At 42.9% G+C, this 22,437-nt stretch overlaps 1 protein-coding gene across 33 annotated transcripts in view; it reads right to left on the bottom strand.

Annotated features, from left to right (window-relative positions):
• Positions 1 to 22,437, bottom strand: part of ADGRG2 (adhesion G protein-coupled receptor G2) — a 155,738-nt gene that overhangs the window by 10,028 nt on the left and 123,273 nt on the right. For 24 of the 33 annotated variants that reach the window (XM_067723460.1, XM_067723462.1, XM_067723449.1 and 21 more), the window contains 14 exons: positions 20,782 to 20,821; positions 20,271 to 20,308; positions 18,588 to 18,682; positions 17,970 to 18,036; positions 13,703 to 14,094; positions 10,000 to 10,171; positions 9,646 to 9,802; positions 8,012 to 8,155; positions 7,017 to 7,139; positions 6,324 to 6,387; positions 6,098 to 6,201; positions 5,186 to 5,307; positions 3,569 to 3,837; positions 302 to 401 (listed from right to left, as the gene is read on the bottom strand). In XM_067723460.1, the coding sequence (XP_067579561.1) occupies positions 302 to 401; positions 3,569 to 3,837; positions 5,186 to 5,307; positions 6,098 to 6,201; positions 6,324 to 6,387; positions 7,017 to 7,139; positions 8,012 to 8,155; positions 9,646 to 9,802; positions 10,000 to 10,171; positions 13,703 to 14,094; positions 17,970 to 18,036; positions 18,588 to 18,682; positions 20,271 to 20,308; positions 20,782 to 20,821 (1,887 nt within the window). The remainder of the gene's footprint in view (positions 1 to 301; positions 402 to 3,568; positions 3,838 to 5,185; positions 5,308 to 6,097; positions 6,202 to 6,323; positions 6,388 to 7,016; positions 7,140 to 8,011; positions 8,156 to 9,645; positions 9,803 to 9,999; positions 10,172 to 13,702; positions 14,095 to 17,969; positions 18,037 to 18,587; positions 18,683 to 20,270; positions 20,309 to 20,781; positions 20,822 to 22,437) is intronic. The other 9 variants (XM_067723442.1, XM_067723456.1, XM_067723441.1 and 6 more) reach the window with 2 other exon arrangements.

Raw genomic sequence — 22,437 nt, 5'->3', positions numbered from 1 at the left:
CCTAGTAACTCTATTCCATGAGTCTTTACTAACATAGTGTAGCTGGTATTTTATTTTTATCAGAGGCTTATAAAAGTATTTTTGAAATACTTCCTCCTAATTCATTTTTTTAATACTTACATAGTAGCATGGCTTTTCTAACTAGCTGATCTCATTACATATATAACTGCAAAGCCTGCTGTAAATGTTACTGGATTTTATTAGGATGAGAGCCAGTTGATATGCTGATTAGAGCCTCCACTTTCTTGGAGAATTCTGCTTTCCAGTTCACTTAACATTCCGAGGGGGGCTTTGTACTCACAAGTCATCAGGTGACCCGTTGGGGAATTTCCCATAGGATCCAAGTCCATAGTTATCTGGAGATATAATCAGGACAATGGTCACAACCACAGCTGGTACCCCTGGAAGATGGGAAACATTGGTCACACACAGTTCTAATAACCAAAGGTGGTGAGAAGAAAGAATAGAGATCACGTTCTATTTTCTTCTGAAATAGCAGAGACTGGTGAGCTGTTCACCAAACCCAGTTTCTCTTCCTCCCGGCATGTGGCTGGCCATCTCCCAGCCTCTCTTACAGCTAGGTGTATGTGGCTACTTGACTAAGTCTTGGCCAATGGAACATGGACAGAAGTGATTTGCTCCACCTCTTGGCCTAGCCCATAAAAACCTCCAGTGAGATTCTCTACTCTTTTCTCCCAAATTCAGAGCGACCTTGGAAGCCCTGTCTTGAGGCAGAGTCTCCAGCAGCTTGGCTCCTGAAAAATCACAAGACCAGAGACCCCTCCACTTCTGCTAACTGGACTGCACATGAGTAAGAAATGACCTGCTCCTGACATTTCAGGGTTTGTCTGCTATGGTAGCTAGTGTTAGCCTTAACTTACACCCATCTGGAATGTAATTTTAAGGGTCAGGTGGCAGGCAAAGTGAAGGACTCCAAAATATACACCAAAGAATCAACCTGTTAGGGTTACCAGCAACTTCTGGAAAATCTTTCATTATGAACCCCAAAGTCCTCAACTGATTATCTGAAACCCGTTGATGGACTGAGATGCCTGACCTGATTGATTTGGGGGTGTTGATTGCCACGACACTGGCTCTCTCACTGGCTCTCCCAGGGCGCTTGGGCTAAGAGGAAGCATAATGAAAAGGCTCCTCCCCGCTTAAAGTGACCTTGGGCTGGGAAGGAGTCCGTCTCACCCCTCTACCCCATCACTCCCCACCCCACGCTGACACTTCACACTCTGTGCACACAGATCAGCCTGGCATACAATCTCAAGGCTCTGGTAAATAAAAAACAATTCCTTCTCACAGCCAGGTTGGGCTACCTGGTACCATCTAACATAATATTTCATTTAATTCTTTTGTATTTGTACCTTACGGAGACCCTGACATATGGTGACTTCCTAAGCGAGACACCTTCCTAAAAAGAAAATACTGGGGGTGTGGAGCTTTTCCTTGACAAGGGAATCTGACCATTCAGGATTGTACAAAGAAGACGGAATCCGTGCCCAAGATCAGAGGCAGGGATTTCTTTTTCTGGGAATAAGTGACTTTCTAGAAAGGTGTTGTTCTTCACAAAGATATAATAACAAGCAGGATGACAAGGGAGGAAAAGGGTCTGCAATCCTATTGCATAGGGAATATCTGAAGGAATATTTATTTAATATACATATATTTTAAAATATCTTTTGATGTAGACCATTTTTAAAGTCTATTGAATTTGTCACAATATCACTTCTGTTTTTTGGTTTTTTTGGCCCGAGGCATGTGGGATCTTAGCTCCCCAACCAGGGATTGAACCTGCACCCCCTGCATTGGAAGGCGAAGTCTTAGCCACTGGACCGCCAGGGGAAGTCCCTGAAGGAATATTTAGCCTGAAGAAGAGGAGGGAGTCTGGGAGGGATGGCGGCTATAATACAGTGGAAGGGATATGCATAAGAAATTAGAGGGCTTCCCTGGTGGCACAGTGGTTGGGAGTCCACCTGCCGATGCGGGGGACACGGGTTCGTGCCCCGGTCCGGGAGGATCCCATATGCCGCGGAGCGGCTGGGCCCGTGAGCCATAGCCGCCGAGCCTGTGCGTCCGGAGCCTGTGCTCCGCAACGGAAGAGGCCACAGCAGTGAGAGGCCCGCGTACCGCAAAAAAAAAAAAGGAAATTAGAAAGCCAGCCTCGGCTGTTCTCGAGCTGTGGAAATTAAGGTAAATTACGTCATCACTTTGAGCCAGGTTCTTCACCTGGTATTAGCAGTAACTGCCTTGCTAACTTCACTGACTTGTCTCTTATGGGGTCACTTGTGTGAAAATACATTGAGAAATAGAGCATTATACATATACATTACATGTAGATTATCTAAAGGACTCTTTGGCAGAAGAGGTATCAGCTTCTTATTTTTTCTCCTGAGAGAGCAAAACCAAGACCGCTGGAGTGCCACCAGAGAGCCAAGTGAACTTAATGGAAAAACAGACCTGCGGAGCTTTAGAAGATGGGCATTGGCTGCCTTGTAAGGTATTAAAAACGAGACAACAGGCCCAAAATGGATTCGCTTATGCTAGCCACAGGTCACCAAACTGAGACTTAACTCCATTACAGAGTTAAGTCTTCGGCTCTCCCAGAAATGGAATCTTAAACCAGTCAATCCGAAATCACCTTATCAGCACTAGGTAGGTAACCTGCCTGATAGACCCCTGCCACCCCTGAAGGAAAGTAACCTTGCAATAACCAACCCGTTTTATTGCCCAGAATGACTTCCTTATTCCTGCTTCCTTCTGCCTATAAAAAGTCTTTCACTTGGTACAGCTCCTCAGAGCCCCTTTCTATCTGCTAGACGGGATGCTGCCTGATTCATGAATTGTGAATAAAGCCAGTAAGATCTTTCAAATGTACTCAGCTGAATTTTGTTTTTTAATGAAGGTAATGAGCTCCCCTACAATAGAAAAATTCAAGCAGAGGTTAAATTATCTTTAGTCAAGGGTAAGTCAAGTCCAGGAGGCTCCTACATTTGGTGGGGAGCTGAATGAATAAACCTTCAAGATCTTGGGGGCGTCTAAGACTTTGTGATCCACCACTGACAGGTGGCATGATCTGAAATACCGGGCCGGTGTGGTGATGAAGTTACATTAGGTTTTATCTGTACGTTCTCTCGCTCTACCCTGCTGAGCACACTGTCGTGCACATGTGTGAATCTGGGAGGTACAGAGCAGAGTGAGGCTGGCTGGGAGCTTGGGGACTGACAGTCTGGCCTCATTATCGCCAAGCTAATATTTTCAATTGATTGAGCACCTTCTGTGCCAGCCCCAGTTCTAGTTACTGGAGATACAAAGAGGATTCATAGCCCTAACCTCAGAGTGTTGTGGTCATAACCAATCCAGGGTAAATATACAGGTGTTCTAGAAAGAGACTTGACAAGGTTGTTCTCTGGGCAGTGAAACATGAAAAGGAGAATAAAGCTGTTTTAGAAACCTGCCAAGTATGACCTGCTTCATCAATGTCTCTATCTGATTAAAAATCAAAACACTGGAGAAAAAGCAGAGAAAACCCAGGCACTGTGTGAGCAAAAATTATACATACCCCAACCAACAATGCAGAATTTAAGGATGTATTTTCGGATGTAAGTATTAAACACTTTGACAAGGGCCAGGTACATATGGAATGCTTCCAGGCCCATCCAAGTGAACGAGACCAAGAGAAAATAATGCAGAAATATAGCCACTGAGATGCAGAGGCCTCTTATGTCATACAAAGCAATCCACGAGTCCAAGAGGAACACCAGGTTCAGCAGCAGCAGAGCTGCACACAGCTGGATGAGGATTTTGGAAGGGTAATCCCTCCGGATCTTTCTAAAAGGAAAGGACAAAAAAAGAATTAGCATCACAATCTGCCAACGTTTATGTGAACATATCTGTGTTCTAAGCAATTTATTTGTATTTTTTGGTAAATGTCTATATGTATAAATTTCCTCTCTTTGAGCGTGGGTGTGTATGTGTGGGGGGGGGGAGGCATTAAAGCCAACAATAACAACAAAGGGAAAATCGAAACCGAATCATCTGTGATAACCATATGGAAAATTCACGTTTATATTTCAGTGGAACCTTTTAATACATGCCGACTATTGACCCATCCTTTCAAATAGTTTGTAGTGGAATCTTCTGAGCACCCACCTCCACTTCTCCCAAACTACTTCTAGAAGCATTGTGCTGCTTCTCATACAATAGGCTCCTCTATTCAGATCTTCAAAAAGCCAGATTCTCCTCTTATCTTATGTTAGTAGTTAAAATGAGATCATGGAAAGAAGAGTTCAAACTATAGCTAAATGAAACAGCCGTAGGAAAATACAGCTAACTGATGACATGTACATGTTTATGCGTGTGAAATTAGATCTGGTGAGATCATTCTGAGTAATGGTTGGCCTTATAGTAATTTAGTCTCATTAATCGTATTTCCAAAGGTCCACTAGAAGATCTGTAGTCACAGCTGGACCCTAAGTTTGGCACTAAAAGTAAATTTGTGCATTTCCTGATCAGTGTCCAAAATCTAAATCCCAGAACTTACATATTATTTCATTTAGTTAATGCAATAAAAGTGCCTATATTTCTTTTCCGACAGAATTTATTGGAATCCCCCCCAGAAGTGACCAAAGGGACCCTTCTGATAAGCCAAGAAGGAGATGCTGTCATTTGGAATGTCATTCTTGCTTTGACCTACAAAGCCACACTCACTGAGTATCTGTATTTTTCAGTGACACTTGATACACTTTATTCTTCTTCATCCCCACACCCGTTAATGCATTGAATCTTTTGTGTTTGCTCACTATTATTTAGAAACTTAACATATTAAACACAGCTCTTGTGCTGTACATGGAGCTATGGTCTACTTCACATTGTAAGCTCTCGGGTTTCGGGGTCTGCATCCATCTTTCATTTCTCACTTAATGCCAGCTAGGTACCAGGCATCATTTTAGGGTACAAGGATGATTAAGACACAACCCCTGCCTTCAGTGAGTGCACAAGCTAGTGGAAGGAAGGAAGTATATAAACCAAAAAGTCCCATGAAGTTTTACATATAGGTGGCCCCACTAGATGGGTGGACAGGATAAGCTAGGCCAAGGAGCATGCTTAATTAATTAATAGACTTTGGCAATTGAGGTGCTACGTCATATAATCCAAGTTTCCAGTTGTGGATACTCACTCAAAGGCTATGTAGGTTACAAGAGTAACTGACAAAAAAATTGATGAAAGCCCACAACCAATATAGGTGATAAATGTCAGGGCCATTATCTGAGCCGGTGGCAAGGATGTTCGAGACAAGTCCTGGAAAATAAAATATTGCTTTCAAGACCAAATATTTTTAAATAAATAAGAGTCATAATTTACATTTATTGGGTATTCAGGTACCCGTCCATAGTTCGTTCAACAAACCTACAAGATAGGCGCAATTATTATCATCATGTAAAGATAATAAAACTGAGGCCCAGAGAGGATAAGTAATTTGCCAAGGGTCACACAGCTACAAAGTAGAGGAGCCAGGATCCAAATTCAGGTCTGGCCGACTCCAAAGCCCATGTACTTGATCACTGCATTATGGTGCACTGGAAAAGCACCGGGCTAGAAGTCAAAAGACTTGAATTTGGCTTCCGGCTCTTATATTTCTTAGTTCTATGACTGTAGACAATTACCTAACAAGTGAGTCTTAATTCTGACTTCATTAATATGAAAATAACAACTCCCTATTCTACCTATCTTGCTGGATTGTTGGGAAGATTAAATAAAATAATTTATGTCAAATGTTTTATAAAATTTTAAAGTGCATTAAAACTATTTTATTACCCATTTTAATCTGAATTCCCTAGTCCTCTTATAGCTATCTTAAAAAGAAAAACTTAAATGTAAAAATAGAATGCGAAAAAATACTTCTATGTTCAAGTATTTTCCTTCAAGTACATTTGCTTATTAGAAGAGTCATTTCATTGGTCTATAACTTTGCCACAATATTATGAAACCTGCTGATCTATCAAAGTTATCCATCAGATTAGACATCATGGTATGATCCCCAGCTAACCCTCAGACCCAAATCTAAGGCCAGGTAGAGTGGGGATATTACCAGTAGGACGCCGAAGCTTGTAAGGTGGCTGCAGGTACAGGTGGTTTCATTTAGCCTCCTGTCTTTGACAGAGCAGCCATCAGATGACCAGCCTCCTCTGCCACCTGTTGGCATTGGAAAGAGTGTCTGCCCCGTCAGCAAAGCCACTGCGCCAATCACTGCTCCTCCCTCCTTGCTCCCCCTCCCCTTCCCACTCAAGACTGAAAAAGTTATGTCTGGAACCTACCGTTTCTGCCCAAGTCCCAAAATACACATCTCACTGTTAAGTCATCCTGTAACAGAAAGATAAACTACAAATAATTAATTTACAGAACTGAAAAAACTGGAAAGCGATCAGAAAAAAAACGGTATTTTAAAATTTCAGAATCTCGTTCCTGATTTTAGGAGAGTTCTTATTTTACACTGGTCTCTAGAAGCAAGTGAGTCTCATATACGTCAGCACTTAAACTCAGCAATTGTGCATAGGAATCACCTTGAGGCCTTGCTAAAAGGCACATTCTGATTCAGTGGGTCTGGGGTGGGGCCTGAGAGTCTGCATTTCTAGCAAGTTCCCAGGTGATACTGATGCTGCAGGTCTGCAAACCACACTTTGAGCAGCGAAGTCATAGATGATGCTCAATGTGAACTGAACCAAGATGCTTTCTCTTTGGAGGTGAGAATCAGACCTGTAGCCGCAGATAGAAAGCACTGAAAACTGGCAAGAAGAGCTTGCTTTTTACACTGCTCCTTCTTGGAAATTAGGAAGGCAGTTATTAGGCATGTTAAAACCCAACGGAGTAACTATGTGATTCTAGTCTTACACACTGCCCTAACTGGGTCTAAGGATCTGCTGAATCTACTTTTTTCAGGCAAAGTCTTACAGCCATAGTTTGCATGAGGTTTTTCTGGTCAACAAACAGACCAGACAGGCCCCGCCCACCTGGCTCCGGTGGATGTGCTTTAATGTAACCGTCACGTTTCTTGTCAAATTCTTGACTGTCAGGTTCGCCACACTCGAGGAAATGACATAGCTGATCAGAGAGAGGTTCTCCAAGGCAGGGTCCTAGCACACCAAAGAATCAACAAGATGGCAAGGGAAAATGAAATGTTATCAGAGAATTTTAGAGCTAGACGGGATCCTAAGGACTATTTAGTCCACACTGGTTTATTTTACTACCTAGGTCAGGAATTCAGGGGCAGGGAGTAAAGTGACTTTCCCAAGGACCATAATGAGAGGCAGAGCTTATTCCACTATACAATGCTCTAAATGCTGAGTTAAATTTCACAGATTGACACAACAAGACCCTCATGAATCTTAAAGGGAACATAACATTAAGCCATTTAAGCTGTGTGTTCCTGAGCAAGTTACTTAACCTCTCTGTGCCTCCATAGCCTCATCTGTAAAACTGGGATATAATTCAATAGTTCCTCCCTCATGCTGTTGTTGAGAGGATTACAGTTAACATTTCTAAGTGCTTATGATACTGCACGGCAGGTGATAAATGCTATGTGAGTGTCAGTTATTGTTATTTATCCTCAGCAGCATCATTAGGTCCTGTTTAAAAATAAACTACAGGGTTTCCCTGGTGGCGCAGTAGTTGAGAGTCCGCCTGCCGATGCAGGGGACACGGATTCGTGCCCCGGTCTGGGTAGATCCCACATGCCGCGGAGCGGCTGGGCCCGTGAGCCATGGCCACTGAGCCTGCGCGTCCGGAGCCTGTGCTCCACAACGGGAGAGGCCACAACAGTGAGGGGCCCGCATACCGCAAAAAAAAAAAAAAAAAAAAAAAAAGAGAGAGAGAGAAAAATAAACTACAGCTTTTCAGCAATTCATGTGACTTATAGCAGGCTTAAGAATATGTGAGGATTAAAAGAAATAAAACTCCCTCAGTCCCCTCCAAAACCGAAACCAAAAGCAATTAGAGGCAACTTTACCTGAAACAGGGCAGGTGTTTCAAAAAAGTTGAACTGCACCCTGGAAGCCAGCTCCACATCATTAGCTGGTAAATTACTCATCAGCGAAGAAGGCAGAGTAATAACACCAATACTATTCTCAGGAGCCTGAGTTTCCAGAGAAACCTGAAAATCAAGTAAAAGATCATAAAGACACCTGGGGCTAGTATAATGAAGAGATGGAAAACACAACACCTAATTAAGATGGAGGACCCTGTAAGGGCATTTATTTGTGGTGTCTCTATGTACAATTGGTTCTTCTTTTTTCTCTGACTGCTATGAAATTAGAGGATGTGTAATAGGGAGATGAGGCCTCGGAGCAGGAAAGGAAACATTTTAAGGATAAAGGATATACAGAAACAGAAAGTGCAGGATACTATATGTCAATTATATCTCAATAAAGCTAGGGTGGGAGGGGAGAAAGTTCAGGATAACTGCAGACCCCAAGGAAACCACAGCAGCAGACACACCAACTTGGTGACCTGTTAGGGCAAAGTCATCATAGAACCACATGCACTAAACTTGTAAAGGGAAGACTAGACAAATTAAGTTTAAAGGCGAGACTTGGTTTTACTTGCATGTTTCCAGTCCCCAATCCCTCTAAAAGAAAACACTAGAAGCAGGATTGATATACAGCACCACTATTCACACCAGTGTAGTCGTAACACTTGTTAAAATATTGAAATGGGGACTTCCCTGGTGGCACAGTGGTTAAGAATCCGCCTGCCAATGCAGGGGACATGGGTTCGAGCCCTGGTCCAGGAAGATCCCACATGTGACGGAGCAACTAAGCCCATGCGCCACAACTACTGAGCCTGCGCTCTAGAGCCTGCAAGCCACAACTACTGAGCCCACGTGCCACAACTACTGAAGCCCGTGCTCCGCAACAAAAGAAGCCACCGCAATGAGAAGCCCGCGCACTGCAACGAAGAGTAGCCCCCCACTTGCCGCAACTAGAGAAAGCCCGCGCGCAGCAACGAAGACCCAATGCAGCCAAAAATAAATAAATAAATTTATATATTAAAAAAATTACTGAAATGGGTCGAAAAGTAGCTTGTACCAAACGTAAAATAGCTAGCTAGTGGGGAAGCAGCCGCATAGCACAGGGAGATCAGTTCGGTGCTTTGTGACCATCTAGAGGGGTGGGATAGGGAGGATGGGAGGGAGACGCAAGAGGGAGGGGATATGGGGATATATGTATACACACAGCTGATTCACTTTGTTATACAGCAGAAACTAACACACCACTGTAAAGCAATTATACTCCAATAAAGATGTTAAAAGAAAAAAAAAAGAAAAAGCGAAGTAGCCAGTGTCCCTGCTCTCTCCCAACTGCCTAGAACCCGCTGGACACCTCCCCGACTTGACTGCCCCCCCGCAAACTTCCACAAGCCAGCTGCTGAAGGGTTAACACTGGGCACAACGAGGGCCTCTGAGATCCTGCTCCAGGCAAGACCAATGTCCTTTTTCTTGATTCTGTGGCGCCCCATTGTTCTAGATGTTAAATATTTTGAATATCACCCCTGAGTATAGCAGTAATTGCCTCAATCATGAAGTACACAAGGACTATAATCATATACAAAAAAAGGTCTTTTCCACAATAAATTAGGATGTACCTGAAGATTTGCAGGGTCTTGAGCAGCAAAAGTAGTTGTGTCAAAATTACTGGCATTCACTCTGATCACAGTCAGAGCCAAAGAAGGGGAGGTCAGACTTATGGTCTTGGTTGAAAAATTCAGCTGTAAGCCAATGTCATCCACTACTTTTAGCAATCTGTAAAGAGAAGTAGCCGTTCAAATTCACTCCCACTTTGTTTTCCCCAGTCTAAGCAGAATATTGAGTAGAAACTTAACAAGTCATCATGAACCTCGTACGTGAGAGAAAAATACTTGGCTTTAATTAATCATATAGAAGCATCATTATCATTAGAGGGTCCCCTCTCATGACCACATCAGTTTGCTAAGTCATACCTTTGGGCCAAAGGGGCCAGCAAGGTGGGCGGGGAATGAAGGAGTCTGCTGACTTGGTTTATCATTTGTCCTGCGAGGTTAGGCTCCAAGCTGCCTAAGGAAAGAACTTTCTCCATCCGGGACACTTGGTTCTCAAGCTCAGAAACACTGACGCTGCTGGTGTGAACAATTTCTATAACAGAGAGCCAAATCACTTTCTGAACACATAATGGAAAAAGCACTAATGAAGAAACACACATAGACTCTGTGACCTAGCAAACCCACTCCTAGGTATTTGCCCCAAGGAGATGAAAACCTGTCTTAAGAAGACATGTTCATAAATGTTGATAGTAGCCTCTTTCATAATAGTCCCAAACTAGAAACAACCCAAATGTCCATCAACTGGAGAATGAGGAAACAAACTGTGGTCCATCCATACAGTGGACTATTACTCAGTAATAAAAAGGAATGAACTGCTGATAAATGCAACAACATGGACAGGTCTCCAACAGTCCAATGTATTATGTTACATGAAAGAAGCCAGACTCAAAAGGCTACATACTGTATGATTCTCTTCATGTGACATTCCAGAAAAACTGAAAGCATAGGGAAACAAAACATATCAGTGGTGCCCAGAGGTTTGGGGTAGTAGGTAGGAGTTGACTACAAAGGGACACGAGGGAACGTTGGGGATAGTGGAAACGTTATATATCATGATGGTGGTTACGTGACTGTGGGCATTTATCCAACCTCATAGAACATCTATAGAACTGGATGAATTTTATTGTAGGTAAATTATACTTCAAGAAACCTAACTAAAAAAAAATGTAAAAGCACATTAGTGTATTTAGTGTATATCTGTATAAGCATAAATATACATGTATTTAATTTACAGCATGAATACAGAACTTTGTGTGGGTAACTAAAAGCTTAGTTATGTGCTTAGTTATGTGGGTAACTTAGTTATGTGGGTAACTAAAAGCTTAGGAAAGGAGAATATTATGAAATCAACAGCTGGACTACCAGCTGTAAGCCTGATTTTTAGTAATGTTTTTAATTGGGAGACAATGATATAAACCTGTCTAACAACAAAGAAGTCTCTCTTTTAATTTTATTGAAGTATAGTGGATTTACAATGTTGTGTTTATTTCTGCTGTACCGTAAAGGGACTCACTTATACATATATATATTCTTTTTCATATTCTTTTCCATTATGGTTTATCACAGGATATTGAATATAGTTCCCTGTACTATATACAGTATGACGTTGTTTATCCATTCTATATATACTAGTTTGCATCTGCTAATCCCAAACTCCCAATCCTTCCCTCCCCTATCCCTCTCCCCCTTGGCAACCACAAGTCTGTTCTCTATGTCTTGTGAGTCTGTTTCTGTTTTGTAGATAAGTTCATTTGTGTCATATTTTAGATTCCACATATAAATGATATCATATGGCATTTGTCTTTCTCTTTCTGACTTACTTCGCTTAGTATGATAATCTCTAGGTCCATCCACGTCGCTGCAAATGGCATTACTTCATTCTTTTTTTTTTTAATTTTTATTTATTTTTTGGCTGCGTTGGGTCTTTGTTGCTGTGTGTGGGCTTTCTCTAGTTGCGGTGTGTGGGCTCAGTAGTTGTGGCACACGGGCCTTAGAGTGCATGGGCTTCAGTAGTTGCGGCGTGTGGGCTCTAGGGCACGTGGGCTTCAGTAGTTGTGGCACACAGGCTCAGTAGTTGCAGCAGGCAGGCTCTAGAGCGCCGACTCAGTAGTTGTGGCACATGGGCTTAGTTGCTTGGCGGCATGTGGGATCTTCCCAGTCCAGGGATTGAACCTGTGTCCCCTGCATTGGCAGGAGGATTCTTAACCACTGCACCACCATGGTAGTCCTATTTCATTCTTTTTAATAGCTGAGTAATATTTCATTGTATATATATGTATAAAACACATATATATAAAAAACATATCTTCGGGCTTCCCTGGTGGCGCAGTGGTTGAGAGTCCGCCTGCCGATGCAGGGGACACGGGTTCGTGCCCCGGTCTGGGAGGATCCCACATGCCGTGGAGCGGCTGGGCCCGTGAGCCATGGCCACTGAGCCTGCGCGTCCGGGGCCTGTGCTCCGCGGCAGGAGAGGCCACAACAGTGAGAGGCCCGCGTACCGCCAAAAAATATATATATGTATCTTCTTTATCCATTCATCTGTCGATGGACATTTAGGTTGTTAACATGTCTTGGCTATTGTAAATAGTGCTATGAACACAGGGGGTGCATGTATCTTTTCAAATTTTAGTTTTGTCTTTGTATATGCCCAGGAGTGGGATTGCTGGATCATATGGCAACTCTATTTTTAGTTTTCTGAGGAACCTCCGTACTGTTCTCAATAGCGGCTGCACCAATTACATCCCCACCAACAGTGTAGGAGGGTTCCCTTTTCTCCACGCCCTCTCCAGCATTTATTATTTGTAGACTTTTTAATGATGGCCATTCTGACCGGTGTGAGGGGATACCTCACTACAGTTTTGATTTGCATTTCCCTAATAATTAGCAATGATGAGCATCTTTTCATGTGCCTATTGGCCACCTGTATGTCTTCTAACAAAGAAGTCTCTTAATTTCACCACCTAACATCCTATTTCTTATTTTGCATATTCCCTTCTAATCTTTATCCACCTGTTATAACTTACTATTACAAACATGGTGTGCAAACTATTTACTGTCGCGTTATTTTCACTTCACTCAAGACTTGAAAAATGCCCCAAGTTTCTGTCTAGCTGTTCTTATGCACAGCTGCGTAATAGACATTTTGTTGAGGTGGCATATCATATTTCATCATTCCTCTCTTGTGGAATTCAAAAATATCTCCAGTCATTTGGCTCCAGATCTCCTGGGGATGCTTGCCCGGGGTAGAGGAGGCAGGACCACAACTCGAGCTCCAATCTCATGTCGCCAAGAAGTTGGCTTTGCCTCCCACCCTCCAAATTCTAGAGGAAGGCCTGCTTCTTACTCACTGGCTTGAAACTCCAGAGAGTAACCAGAGTTCTCTCTGCTTCCTTCCCTCTTCCCTTTATCTTTTTAACCCTAAGCCTACTTTGTGTCCGGGGAGCCCCGTGCAGTTTCCATGGCATTCTCATGTCCGCCACGGTTCCAAACCTATGAGGATAGTGGGATTATTTCCATCTTGAGGCAGAGCAGGCTAAGTCAGGGGGAGCTAAATGGCTTATTCTGGATCCCACCGCCTGTGAGGGCCTGGGCAGACCCACCCCTAGGTCTTCTGAATTCTCTTCTCCTCCTCACGGCTACTGTGGCTCAGCCCCAGCTCTGGCACTCTGTGACTGACTGGTTTTCAGGAACATCAATGTTTTCTTTTGTCTTCTGTCTAAATGGAGTTACTGTGTTTAATAGTTCAAAATCTTTCTCTTCAGAATGTCGAAAACAGTGACCCAACAACCTTTTGTAGGAGAAAGAAACCTATAAAAGAACTCATCTTGACAAAATGAGATCTGTGTTTGCCTCAGAGCTATTTCTCTTGGCCAAACAATCAAACACAGCCATATCTATGTTCTAAGAATGCCCAAAGGAAAGCTCTCAAAATCAAGTAGGCATCACAAAAGCAAAGGCTTAACGTGGTTTCATTACAGGTATTTTGATTTGGCAGGCTGGCAGCTGGGTTTCACGTGACCAGAATTACAACAAACGTGGGAGCAGCGTTGCTCCCTGTACTTACCTGTCTTGTCAGGAGGTGTGCTGGTCGTGTTGACATTCACAGGGGCAGACGTGGTGGGAGAGGGAGGTAAGGATTTCACAGGTGGCAGGGTGTGGGAAAGATGAGTTGGAGGCACAGGGGAAGAGATAGTTCCAGACTGGGGGAGCATATCAATGGCAGGGCTGGAAGCTATGGGAGCTGAAGGCTGGGGAGAAGAAAGGGGAATCACCCCTGTTGGAGAGTGAGGGCTCTGGATTACAGATGGATGAGCTAGAGGCTCAGTAAAAGAGAAGGCACTGGAGGTCTGGGACACAATGGTGGCCTGAGGAGCAACTGCGATGGAATTGCTGGAAGAAGAAAATGGTGTACCATGTGGATGACCAGCAAGACACACAACGGGATCCTGCACGTCACTAAAGGAAAGAGTCAGAGAGATGCACGTGAGACACGAATGAGCTACAGAGGCTAACCTCTTCTTCTGGCAACCATCTGACACCACCACTGTGACATGGCTCCACCAGGGACCTGCCACTGCACATCCTCTGTGGACCTGCTACTGGCCTCCTGCCCCTGCCCATTGCCACCACCTTCTCCCTGGGAGGGGAATTAGCCAGGAGGGATGCTCTTTCATGAATTCCCAGTTCTGCTTCACTTGTTCACTGCCGCTCCCTGACTCTATCAGTCAGTTGAGGAGATCTTGTAACATTTCCAGGTGCTTCTTGCAGAGGGGAGCTATTAAACGCCCTGCGACCCAACTGGTAGTTTCCATATACTAGGAATCTGTCTTTTTTGGTGTTTTTTTTGATTTTACAAAATTTACTCTCAAAGAAAATGGAATCACATGCCCAAACTGTGCCCAACATACTTAAAATTTTTCTAAAAACTGAATCAAATGCCAAAATACCATTTTCCTTTAATATTCAAATCCACACTGACAAAACTGGCTCATCATTTTTGGAACAACTGATTTGACTTAGAAGCTAAAGCACACCCATTTCAAAACTATGTCTGTCCATAATAGATCCACTAACTCTTGTGTCAACTCAGTATTAACAACGGCTTCAAAGTGGTATGGCGTAAACTGAAAAGCAGTTCTAAATTTACCAGTAACAACAAAATGTTCTTCAAATTTTTCTTACAGTTTTTGCAACCAAAGTACATAATTCTGTCAATTACAATTACAATCTTCTGCATATTGATTGATAGAAGAAAAAAATATGTAGAAATCACTATTATTAATTTGTAGAATGGAATTTTTAATTCTAGCAAATTCTTGTACTGGTCTTGGTGGGTCACAAATAAGCTTCTCCTTTCCAAGAAACTTCAAATTTAGGTCGTTCACATGCACACTGGTGATACTGGCTAGGAAAGGTAAATCACACTGCCATTTTTTTTTCTTCAACGTATTGAATTTTGTTTCAAGAAAATCTCGAATTGGAGTTAACAATACATAAATTTTTGTGAAACTGATGAGCATAGGAATCTGTCTGGATCAATTTTATACTGCTATAGCCTGCCATGGTCCTAACTAGCACGTAGTATGTGAACAAGAAATGCTTGCTGAATGAAAACACGGGTCAAGCTGGGGCCAAAGGGGTGGTCCCCAGCTTGTACATCAGCTACACCCTCAATGTTACTGTAGCCCAGTGGTTCTCAACCTTGGCTGTGCCTGAGAATTACGTAGAGGACTTTTTTTTAAAAACAGAGAGATTTCTGTGGCCTTCTCCTAAGTATCTGATTCAGTTGGTCCTGGAGTGGGGGTGAGATTCCCAGGCCCATGTATTTTCATGACATGGAAGACTGAGAAGAACTCATCTACCATCTGGCATAAAATCCACCAGTCTTCAGGGGACAAGGCAACAAATTATCACTCAGGGAAGACTCTGGTGGATCCAGTTTTAGATGGTGACTTAGAACACCAGTGAGAATGTATTCCTGGAGCTTCTCTTGGGTTAGAGGAGGGAGGAATATCAGGTTGAGAGACCTAAGGAAAGTCATACCCATAAAAAGAAATGCTGGCTCAACCCAGTCTGGGCCAGGCACCCAGCGAGAAGCCTCTCCCCACGGCCTGATGTTCGGGAAGCATTATGGACAAAGGGGTGCCAGATAGAAAGATGATGAGTCGCGAAGCCTTGGCTGGGGCTCCAGCTCTCACTACTCCTCTGGGCAATCCACCCAACTTCTCTGAGCCTCCATTCCCTAAATTGTATAATGCGGCAACCCATCTGGCCAAGCTGTGGCAAAGGTGCTTTGAGAAGTGTAAATTAAATTTCCTTCATATTATCTGGGGGCTGCAGCAGAGCCCCTTAGCATGGGGCTCCCATTCGCTGGGCTCAACCATGAAGAGGCTGCCCTGTATTGCTCTCATCACTTCTGCTAATCAGAGCCCTTAACCCACTGGGTGACGTACGTGGTGAGCAGCAGAGCAGTGGCGGGCAACGCCACCTATACGTTAGAAACCTTGGAGCACTTCAGCACCAGTGCCGGGGCTCCCAACCCAAACCAAATGAGCGAGAATCTCCGCAGTGGGTGCAGGCATCCATATTCATTTTAATGTGCTTCTTTGCCGAGGCCTAGCCTAATACAGTAAACTGTACTAATCTTACATTTAGAGCTTGAAGGATTATAAAAATTGTAATTGTAATATGTATACACCTCTATCATCACCACCCGGATCAAAATATAGAGTATTTCCAGCACCCAGAAGGAGACCTTGACACATCAGTTCTAAAAGAGCCCCATGTGTTTCTAATTGGTTCTTAAGAACCAATGCATTGGAAAGACACTGGGCCATCATCTAATTCTAGCCTAATTTTTAAAAAGTCCAGAAACCTAGGCTGCACCCCAGACCAATGACATCCCTAGCTCTGCGGGTGGGAGGCAGGCATCAGCGCATGTACGTATGTATGCATGTATGTATGTATGCATGTATGTACATGCTGTGCCGCGTGGCTTGTGGGATCTTAGTTCCCTGACCAGGGATTGAACCCGGGCCCCAGCAATGAAAGTGCCAAGTCCTAACCACTGGACCACCAGGGAATTCCCAGCATTGCTGTTTTTAAAACTCCCCAGATGATTCCAACATACAGCCAGGGTTGAGAACCACTGTTCTACAGTCTAGAACTCCACTACTCAAAGTGGGGTCCATGAACCAGCTTCACCTGGTTCCCCCAATGTTAATATCTAACATTTGGAGTCTAACCCAAATAGCTACCAAAATTTAGCATATGACAAAGGTGGCATCTCAGGTAACTGAGGAAAATGTGGACTTTTTTTTTTTTTTTTGCTGTACGCGGGCCTCTCACTGTCGCGGCCTCTCCCGCTGCAGAGCACAGGCTCCGGACGCGCAGGCTCAGCCGCTCTGCGGCATGTGGGTTCCTCCCGGACCGGGGCACGAACCCTTGTCCCCTGCATCAGCAGGCAGACTCCCAACCACTGCGCCACCAGGGAAGCCCCAAAAGGTGGACTTTTTAATAAATGGTGCTGGGACCACTAGATAGACATTGGAAGAAGATTAAATTAGACCCATACCTCCCACCACATAAGAATAAATTCCAAGTGGATCTAATGTAAAAGCAAACAAACAAAAAAAGAAACCATACAAGTACTGTAAAAACACAAGGGTAAATTCCTCTATAGCCAGGCGTAGGGAAAGGCTTTCTAATAATGCCTCCAAATTCACAAGCAATAAAATAAAAGATTGGTAAATTTAACTACATAAAAAAATTTTCATTTGCATGACAAAAGCATCATAAACAAAGTCAAAAGATAACTGACAAATTGGAGAGAAAATATTTGCAACATATACCACAGACAAAGGGCTAATATCCACAATATAGAAATATATAAATTACTCTTAAAAACTGATTAAATATCTAGTGGGAAAAAGATATGAACACACAATTCACAAAAATACAAAAAATGGCCCCACGTATATGAAAAGAAAATGTTCAAACAGTTTTAATAAGAGAAGTACAAATAACACTAAGACACCATTCCTCATCTACCACACTGGAAAAATTTTTCAGTATGAGGACACGGTCAGTTGGTGAGGCTGTGGGAAGTCAGAATAGTGTCAATGCTCCCCAGGTGATTCTAATGTGCAACCAAGATTGCAAACCATTGGTTTAAAGTGAAGGAAACTTCATACAAAAGAAAACTGTGCTTTTTCCCTAAACTTGAAAGCCCTTCTTCACCGTCAAAATTTCAAATTCCTTAGCCAGCATGGCGATTAAGTATTATTATTATTATTATTATTAGGAAAAGGGTCAGCATATTTGCTACATACCACTGCAGTTTTTCTAACTCTTCCGGGGAGGAAGGGCAGGGGATCCTGACAGAACAGCAGCACTGTTCTGCAGGAAACAAAAAGAAAAGAAAGAAGAAAATGCATTGGTCAAGAATAAGGCAAGGTAGAAGCTCAGCTCCGTCAAGTATAACAGTTCTTACACTAATGGGATTTTGAAGAGCACTAGTCTAAAACAGGTGATAAAATAAATTGGATTCCATTATACTGACAATTATATATAAATAGTAGGTGCTCAAAAATATCTATTGAGTGAATAATTTGGGGTTATATGCACACAGTATCAATCGCTCTTCAGCAACTCCTAAGAGAAATTCAGGAGTAAATATATCCCAGCAGCAATCGATCGAGCACTCCAAATAGAATTCTCCCTCTCAGTAGGGTTTGTTTTATCATGATTTGCAATACGGCATACTGAAACTTTACTGAGAAAGCAGGAAAAATCACCTTTTAGAGCTCCTGAAAAACTGCCCAAGGACAAAAGAGTCAAAACAGAAAGCTGTAACATATGTAAATTTATTCCTTGTATTTTCAATTTTGAAAAGAACACATCAAAGTCATGTGAAAATGAACACAGCAATAAAGACAGAGACAACTTACCCATCGGTCGAATCTTTACTGTTTGCCAAGCAACCATCACAGTACATATGTTCATTGTCTTATGCAGTTTTATTGTGAATGTACAATTTAATGTGCTATAAAGAGAAATATATATAAACAGAGTATTACTAAACTGGAAACCTACCTATTTGTAATTGCTTTTTCAAGCTTAGAGTGAGGAAAGGGGGCACTGATACTGTTAACCTGCAATGTCACCCCAATAAGCTTGTAAACACCCACCTATCAAGGGCTGAACTTTACCCCAAAGACTTTCTAGGATGAAGAATTTATAGAGGTTTACATTCACAGGGACTGCAAACCAGAGACCCTCTGACCACACACAGCTGCTGAGTCGTTTTGCCTGCCCGCATCATGAACATACAGGGGTGAAACCTGGTTGCAAAGACAAGCGTCCTGACATCTACAGTCTTACCACCCACCCACACCACCCAGTGTCTGGAGGCATTTGCGTTTCCATCAGGAGAGCCCTTTCACATACCAGCCTAGATGAATAGCAAGGTCTCTTAAATCCAAAATCTTTCTGGCAGTTCAATTCAGGTCATCAGATAACCAGGAATTTAAGACATTCTATTTCTTTTTTACTTTCGTCTTGGTTTAATGTTGCAAATAATGAAAAGTGAAATAACTAAATACATACAGTGAATAGGAATCCTATCTACAATTTCACGGAAGGCTTGCCTTTATTTGTACCAATGAACCGTCTGATGAGTAGAAACTGTTATTTTCTAGGACTTTTACTCTCACAGAATGCTCAAGATTCGGGTAGTGAGATTATCGACCTAAAAGCCATTGGCTTATGCAGCCAGGACAGCCAATGGACATAATTTCAAATGATAATCTGTGTAACCTCAAATAGCTGTCAGGCAATCTCTGATTCATCCTTGCACACTTTTTTTTTTTAAAATAAATTTCTTTCTTTCTTTTTGGCTGCACTGGGTCTTTGTTGCTGCACGCGGGCTTTCTCTAGCTGCGGAGAGCGGGGGCTACTCTTCGTTGCGGTGTGCCGGGTTCTCACTGTGATGGCTTCTCTTTTTGCAGAGCATGGGCTCTAGGCGTGTGGGCTTCAGTAGTTGTGGCTCACAGGCTCCAGAGCACAGGCTCAGTAGTTGTGGCGCACAGGCTTAGTTGCTCCGCGGCATGTGGGATCTTCCCAGACCAGGGCTCAAACCCGTGTCCCCTGCACTGGAAGGTGGATCCTTAAACACTGCGCCACCAGGGAAGTCCCGACCCTTGCACACACTTTTTATTTTCTTCTTTTCTCTTTCTTTCCTATCTTTTCCTTCCCCCTCTCTCCTTTTCTCTCCTAGCTCCATAGTTCCTTCTTCTCTGTGTGGCCTTCACCCTGACTGGACCACTGGGAGCCATTTATTGTTCCTATTGGTGGCCTTATGGGGCTAAGGGAACTGATTACCCTTAGCTTCATAGAACCAGAGGCAAATGGCCCAACACCACCCACCCCTCTGTGCTTCATAAAGAAATGAGAATATGGATATGACAGTGATATGTGTTTGGAAGAATAAAAAATTATATATCCAAAATGTCACTAATGTGTATTTATTTTAGAGGAATGCTTTTGAATTTGCACCCTAAGACTCCTTGTACTTTATTTCTCATGAGTAGCGAAATAAGGTTATTTATATAAAAGTATTAAAAATGACTGACCTTTGGGCCTCTGCTGTAGCACACACTATAAAATAAGTCTGAAACAAAAGAAAAAAAAATCCATGTTAGTTTGACAGTTGAAAATGTCAGGCAAGATGACCCAGGACTAATCACAGCATCACAGAATCTTAAAACCACAAGAACCCCTAGGAATCATCCAATTCACATTCCTACCAGATTAACGACATATGATCAAAGCTATTCAGGCCAATACAGGCTCTACTTGGATACCTCTAGTGTCAGGAAACTCATTACCACACAAGGGAGCTCATTCTCCTGGAGCCCTTGTTTTAAGAAACTTGGTTTTACTTACAGGAAAATCTACCCCCTTGTAATGTCCATCCATTGAGCCTAGTTCTGATTTTTGGAGTAATGGAACTAGCCCGTTCATTCTTATACATGACAGATTTGGGGTAATTTGAACACATATCTCCTCAGGAGTACAGAACTCCATGCTCTCCCCCAAATAATAACAATAATTATAAACAAATACAGGATGTACTATGATTACCTCACTTAAAGTTTGCAGGGTTTTGTTGAGTTCTGATCGTCTGTTAAAAAAATGAGAAATTGATATGAAGGAGATCATTGGTGATGTTAAGTTCAAAACAAGTTAGACTTTTAGCAATTAAATTAAGCATATGGTATTTATTGCTTGCAGTGCTCACTCTGAAGAAATACTGGGTATAACAAGAGATTCCTAGGTGGGAAAAATTCATTATTTATATGACAAGGGAAACTAACCAGACAGAAGCTGTATCGGTTCTAGCCAACAGCAAGATATAAATTATGGTTGAACAATCTTATTTCATTAGGCTACTGCAACCCCCAGGCAGCTGCTTCTGGCAAAGGGCCAGAGGAAGAGCCGGCCGGAAGCAAAATTTCTGAGAGGGGCCAGCCACTCACCCTGGGGTCTGTCTCTGATTTCTTACTCATTCTCTCTCCAACTGACCCCACCTGCCCTCTAGCACTCCCCAGCCCTGCCTTCCTCTCCTCACAACTCCTCTTTAGGAATTTCCCTCATTCCTCTCCTCCAATCCCACTCCAACAACAGTTTTATTTCTTCAATGTGGCAGAGCTTCACATGAACTTAGGATGAAAGAAATCTAGTTAAAGAACTCACGTGAAGGCAGCGATTCTCAACTGGGGTGACTCTGCCCCCCCAGGGACAGCTGGCAATATCTGGAGACATTTTTGATTGTCACAATTGGGGGCAGGGTGCTCCCTGCATCTAGTGGGTAGAGGCCAGGGATCTGTTACACATCCTACAATGCTCAGCACAGCCCCACATAACAAAGAATGATCAGGCCCCAAATGTCAACAGTGCTGAGGCTGAGAAATCCTGCTCTAAGGACTGGGCAATAGTTCTTGGCTCCAGGGAAGGTCTGGAGAGAAGAGAAGTATCGTGGCAACAGTAGTCAGCTAGCTTTTCAAGCTGGCAGGAGCTGCTCCTGCAGAACTGTGCTCAGAGGCCACCTTCTTTCTGGGGTTTCCCTGGCCACTCCAGTCATGTCCAACTACTCTGCCTACTCGATATTCAGACACTCAGAACATCCTTTGGTAGCCTGTACGTGTCACCTTCATTGCAGGGATTATACTGTATCGTTATCATTTGTTTGCTTCCTGCTTCTTTCCCATCAGACTCTAGATTCCTGCTTCTCAAAATTGGCCTCGTGCTGGAACCACCTAGGGAGTTTTCAAAAACACCAATGCCTGCAACTCAGGCCCCAAATACCCATTTAATTGTTATGGAGTGTGCCTGGATAGCAGGCATTTTAAAAGCTCCCCAGGTGATTTTAATATACAGTCAGAGTTGAGAACCACTGCTCTAGACCCAGTTTTCCATCTCAGAGTTGGGTTTATCCCCATTTGTATCCCCAATGCCTAGCACACAGTAGGTGTTCAACGAATGCTTGGTGGCTTTAAATGAACTCATCTATATTTCAAGTCTAGCAATTAAAACGAATTACTTACAAGTATGCTAGGTTGTGTTCTATTTACGAACTTGTGAGTTTAAAAACATGTTTCCTATCACGTGTGTTTTTTTTTATTGATAACTTGGAAAAGTTTTTCTCTTCAGTGTCATCACAGATACTCCTCAGAGCTTCTGGATTTGGTTCAAAAGTTTACGAAAATCTCTTTTGAAAGATAATAGCAAGGTTGAGAG

The sequence above is a fragment of the Pseudorca crassidens genome, chromosome X (genome assembly GCF_039906515.1).
Source record: "Pseudorca crassidens isolate mPseCra1 chromosome X, mPseCra1.hap1, whole genome shotgun sequence".
In the NCBI taxonomy this organism is placed as follows: domain Eukaryota; kingdom Metazoa; phylum Chordata; class Mammalia; order Artiodactyla; family Delphinidae; genus Pseudorca; species Pseudorca crassidens.
The sequence above is the reverse complement of the archived record's forward strand: the minus strand, read 5'-3'. Positions and strand labels throughout refer to the sequence as shown.